Source organism: Bidens hawaiensis, unplaced genomic scaffold, assembly GCF_021521415.1.
Source record: "Bidens hawaiensis isolate Kalapana, Puna unplaced genomic scaffold, B.hawaiensis_p1.1 tig00037195_1, whole genome shotgun sequence".
In the NCBI taxonomy this organism is placed as follows: Eukaryota; Viridiplantae; Streptophyta; class Magnoliopsida; order Asterales; family Asteraceae; genus Bidens; species Bidens hawaiensis.
The window spans coordinates 206,687-212,321 of NW_027496480.1; the positions used below are offsets into that span (position 1 = coordinate 206,687).

The 5,635-nt window shown below is 31.7% G+C and overlaps 1 protein-coding gene across 1 annotated transcript; it reads right to left on the bottom strand.

Moving 5' to 3' along the window:
- Nucleotides 1-3,191: 3,191 nt before the first annotated feature.
- Nucleotides 3,192-4,141, bottom strand: LOC143589045 (zinc finger BED domain-containing protein RICESLEEPER 1-like). The gene is made up of 3 exons (XM_077069905.1): nucleotides 3,583-4,141; nucleotides 3,317-3,510; nucleotides 3,192-3,224 (listed from the first exon to the last, which is right to left on the bottom strand). The coding sequence occupies exons 1-3, from the start codon at nucleotides 4,139-4,141 to the stop codon at nucleotides 3,192-3,194; spliced, it is 786 nt and encodes a 261-aa protein (XP_076926020.1).
- Between the last annotated feature and the right edge of the window lie 1,494 nt (nucleotides 4,142-5,635).

Here is a 5,635-nt window from a genome sequence, read left to right on the forward strand (position 1 = left end):
GCTTCGCATATACGACCGAACCCGACAAATAATCTTCAATATTTTGAACCAGTTATGTATGAATCAAGGCAATGATGGATTCAATTTCATGTATAAGTCAGTCCATTAACATAGTCTTCATCAGGTATAGTTACCTTCAATCCTTCATGCAAGATTACAAAAAAAAAAAATTTAATTTGAAGTTGATGTTGAATGTTCTTCAAGATTCATCTTCTATAACTAATTAGAACAGTATGATTTCTCATTTTTGGTGTTTAATTGATCAATATAGGCTTAACTTATTGTTTGATTCACTACACCCTCCAACTGTTTGATGAAATGTCTCAATGAACATTCGTTTAGTTATTGTTATTTCCTGAACTAATGAACTAATGAACTAATTTAAGACATCCACAGTCAACAAAGTTATTATAAAACATTTGCAGCCACTGGTTAATCGACCTCGGTTAATCTACCTTGCGTTGACTAATTGTTATGCACATCAACTAATTGTTAAACACAACATGAAAACATAAATAATGTCATCAAACTTGGACTTAATCGATTAATTTTTTAATGAAGAACATATATGATCCGTAATAAATTTCAAATCAAACACAAAGATAAAAAAACAAATATGATCCATAACAAACTTCAAATCAAACACAAAGATAAAAAAGAAAAAAGAAACTCAATCATCATCTTTTCAATAGTTATACATAGCCACCATTTTTTATTCGACCTCTTGATTACCAGGGAGTTGTGGACATCTAGCTAAATGCCTTTTCAATGATGCTATTCCGTTTATAGCTATGTTAGCATTAAAAACACTTGAGCAGTGCTTGCAAATTGATTTTTTCCTACCTTCAGTAAACCTCTCAAAATCCAACCAAATTGCAGATAACTTTTTTCAAGTTGGAGGCATCTATATTGAATTAAAAAGAACAAAACTTATTTGATATTTGGTTTGATTTTGATCATATGAAAGCAACCAAATAAAAAAATTATGAACATATACCTTTGTAAAGTCTGGAACTATGCAAATATGAAATTAATTGAGCTATTGATAATTGAAAAAGAAAATAAATTATATGTATATGTAGGATGGGCAGCCGACATATACTAGGGCTAGTTAGTTTAAACCTTACAATTATTTAGTTACTTGTTTTAAAAATATTTAAAAAGGTGAATTTTCCTTTTTTTAGAGGGAGGGGGTTTCCAAAATTATCATTAACAATAATATATATATATATTATATATATATATATATATATATATTACTAGTTTTTATCCCTGTATTACGGTGGCTGTTTTATATTATTTGTTTTTAATATTTATTTATTTTCTGAATTTTTATCTTTTTTTATTGTATAAAGTTAATAATATACTTATAGTTTAATGATAAATTGTTTCACAAATAAATGAGATGTTATAACCCGGTTTAAAAGCTATATGGGTTTGATGAGACCAAAGACCCGTTTATTTTTTTTTACCACAAGTTGGTTTTTTAATTATAAATAATACATATCTTTTTTTAAATAAATCAAATATTAATTTTTAGTGTGTCCCTACTTATAAGATCATTATATCAAATATTTGGTGAAATTAATTTTTAATTTAATGAGATATTATAACTCGTTTAAGAAATATATGGGTTGATAAGACCCATACCCGTGAATTCGGGTCAAATGCATGAGGAGCCTCCATTAAAAACCAAGCAAATCTGGTGACTCCAAAAAAGGGGGGGAGCGACCACATCGCGACACCTATGATTTTTGTGTTTTCGTTTATATATATTATAGATATATTCTATTTTATTTTTTTTCCAAATATTTGTAAGTTCATTTGTTTTAAAACTATCTGTAAGTTCGTTTGTGTTCTTTTGTTGTTCTTTTTAGAAGCCAACCCATTTGGTTAACACAGTTTTGATGATTATTTATTCTTTTTTGGTAGTTACATTGTGTTAACTGTTAAGCAAATCATTCCCGATAAAGAAATTTCTCAATTAAAATTTAAAGCAAAGGTACCAAAGTTAGTGAACCGCTCATTTATGTTCGTTTATTTAATAAATGAACGAACATGAACAAAAAATTTTGTTCATTTAGTTAAACGGACGTATATGAACACGTCTCATTTGTTTGTTTACGTTATGTTTGTTCGTTTACGTCCATTTATGTTCGTTAGTTTATGTTTATTGGTATAAGTTTGTTAATATATTGATATAAGTTTTTTAGAGTATAGTTTTAATCGCATTTTAGGCCCAACACATTATTGTTGACATTTACCTCTAGTTGGTGTTCACTCATCTATTTCAGTTTATCTATGTTCAGTTATTGTCCATCGTTTATGTTAGTGAATTCATTCGCTTAAACTGATAACCAGTGAACATGGGCGACGAGTGACGACACATTTTTTTCTTAACGAATGGTTCATTTAATTGTTCTTATATTCTTATATGTAATTTGTATTAAAAAAAATTGATCAAACCTTAACACTTAGTTAAAACACCGGTAAATATTTTTATGATAATATTCTTTGAAAATGATAACGAGTTCGTACAACAAAAACTAAAAGATGATAACGAGTGAGCTAAAAGATATCATACTTCTAATTATCATCTTTTAGCTAACGGGCCAAAAGAACATACTCAGACTGTCAAGACACTAGAAAAGATGTTATCTTTAAGCAGATCATCAAGACACTAGAAAAGATGTTATCTTTAAGTAGTTCGAATATTAAATTACCAGCATTAATGGGAATAATGGGGACAGAACTCCAGCAGACAAGATCATGGTTAAGGATGTAGTCTCTTAATTTTTTATCTTCATCAGGTGACCATAAACCTTTTTTGTGCTTTGGATTTAGATTCACCGATGACTTGCACTTCATTTGACAAGAAGTTTTCAATTTGTAGAATGAATTTTGGTGCAAGAAAAATAATGTATGCAAGTGATAGGAGTGAGGCTAATGTTTTTGTATATATAATATACAGACATATATATATATATATAGCAAAGGTAAAAACAATCTGAGTCAGACGTCAGATCAATATAACTAGACCAATATAACTTGATATTGTAATCAAATACAAAATAAACCGACAATAATAATAATAAAAAAACGAACAACCTTCATGTTTTTCAAATCTCAAATATTTAAGCAATGGTCCTCAAACCCACTTCACACAACCACCGATTATTCGACCCCTGTATTCATGTTACCTGGTTCCGCTTTCTCACAAATTTCTACAAAAAAAAATTCATATATTAATAAACATAAATACAACACAAACGAACTAAAAGGGCATGCATGCATAGTGTATGTATTCTAAACTTACCTTTTCAGATATCGTCAAAATCAGTCGGCTTTCATTGATTATCTTCTTGCTTGACGTGCCAATCCAATCCCCCGTGCATATTAATGCCTCAACAAGTGAATGGGTCAAAGAACTTCTGTATGGTTCCACAACTCTCCCACCCGTACTAAAAGCGGACTCCGAAGCCACACTAGAAACCGGGATAGCTAATATATCTACAATAATTATAATGGATGATAAGTTAATTTAAAAGGCAAAAATTAGTTATTAGTAAACGGTAAACGTACCCTTCGCCATTTTTGCTACTATCAGATATTTTGAAGACGAAGATTTCCACCATTGTAGAATGTCAAATCCCTCATAATCAGGCTCCTCTATATCCTCAAGGTACTTCTGAAGTTCTTTTTTAGTTTCATACGAGCTAGAACCGCCAGCCGATTTAAACTGAGCAAAAAAACTACTCGATCCATCTGTTGAACCCGCAACTTTACTTGCCTTTTGAGAAGCTTGACTTGAACTTGGCCTTTCACTATTTAAATCATACTCATAGTGCTTAAACACTATCTCTAGTCTATCTGTTATAAATGTAGCCGTTGTCTTAATCCTTTTTTTAAGTTCATCATTTGTCTCCTTCCTATTTTCAGCCCTATATACTTCCTCAAATCCAAATGATAAAACACGCAATTTCGACCGAGGATCTAATATAGCGGCAAAGTAGATAATGTAATTAAAACCTTTGTTACTAGTCCCCCAATACTTGTCAAACTTATCCCGCATTTTATCAGCCATAAGTTTACTTTCAAGGTCTATATCTCTCATTTTTCTTAAATGCCTGTAGATATCCATTATTTCACTATAAAACATGTTAATAGTCACATGTTTAGTAGCAGAAGCATTGGTGGTTTTAAGCTTGAACAATTGTAATAAATCTCTTATCTTTCTCGCGTAACTCCAATCTGTAGTTTTAGGAAGAGCATCACCCAAATCATTTTTAAAACTTGGGGTGTGCCAAATCAAACGCTTGAAACGCTTTCTCAAATTTTTCGGCCATGTCCAACATGTCAAATGTAGAATTCCATATGGTGGGCATATCCAAACATAATAATGCTTTACTTCTAATCCTTTCTTCTTTAACACATCTTTTAAATGCGTATAGTCTTTTCGGAGAATGTCGGATATATCGAATCGCGTTTCTTATCCGCTCAATTGGGGTGGCCTAATCACGTAAGCCGTCTTTCACAATCAGGTTGATAATGTGTGCCATGAATCTGACTTATGCATACCTCCCGTCCCCCAATAACTTGTTTAATGATGTGTGCTACGCGTGCTTATAAAATGTAATGGGTTGGATATTTAGCTTTTGCACAACATCGTGTTTTAAATTTATAAAAATGAGTTCTACTAAGACTAAAACACACACAAAATAGGCAAGTGTACCTATCGTATATGTAAAATAGTATTGGTAAGAACCAAGTATCGATTCGTGGACACAAATGTTTCTAACAATGAATCGTCGTTTTACTTTAATCAGGGGCTTTAATCATATTGGGGTTGATTTTTGAACTTTTTGTAAAATATAAATACTTATGTATAATATATATAGGTGACCAATACGAGAAATTCTAAACAAGTAGTTCAACTATATGAGGGGTTGATTTTAGAACACACTCTAATTTGACATTATTATTATTTTTGTTTGCAGTCGGTAAATTGGTAAATAATGAAATATCATGGAGGGGTGACTCGGGCCTACAAGATGGAAAAGAAGCAAATTTGGATCTTTCAAAGGGAATGCATGACGTTGGAGATCGTATGAAGTTTGGATTCATGATGGCTTACACATCATCCATTTTTTCGTGGGCCATACTTGAGTATGGTGATCAGATTATAAAACCAATTAATTGGATTATGCTAAATACTCACTTAAATGGATCATGAAATGATTAATTAATCTTCAAATTCATATAGGTTAACATTTTTTGTTGGCTAGAGGTGATACTTTTGACTCATTTACTTTATAAATAGTTTATTTGGTATGCTTTATAGTTTATATATTTAACAAGATGAAGAAACACTAATCGACCCCGGGCAGATTACGGATAATCTGGGGGTTAAATAGATGTTTCCCACGAGGGTTAGGTCCGGCAAAGAAGGATGTTATTCAGATGACCTGCAAAACAAACACCGTGAGCTCGTCACTGAGAAGGGGGGGTTCCTCCTTGTGACCACCCTCCGGCGTGAGAATCAGACTAGATTGCTCTGAATATAAGTGTATATTGAGAGAAATAGCTAGTGAAGTTAAAATACCAGATGATCATACCGTTCCAAGGTGTTGGAGTA

Bases quoted from the DNA above. Each gene is read 5' to 3' on its own strand.
- LOC143589045 (XM_077069905.1), bottom strand. From the start codon at position 4,141: ATGGATATCTACAGGCATTTAAGAAAAATGAGAGATATAGACCTTGAA. The intron at 3,511-3,582 runs GTACGTTTACCG...TAATTATTGTAG, and splicing joins AGTAGCAAAAATGGCGAAGG to ATATATTAGCTATCCCGGTT. The intron at 3,225-3,316 runs GTAAGTTTAGAA...TTTTTTTTGTAG, and splicing joins TTTTGACGATATCTGAAAAG to AAATTTGTGAGAAAGCGGAA.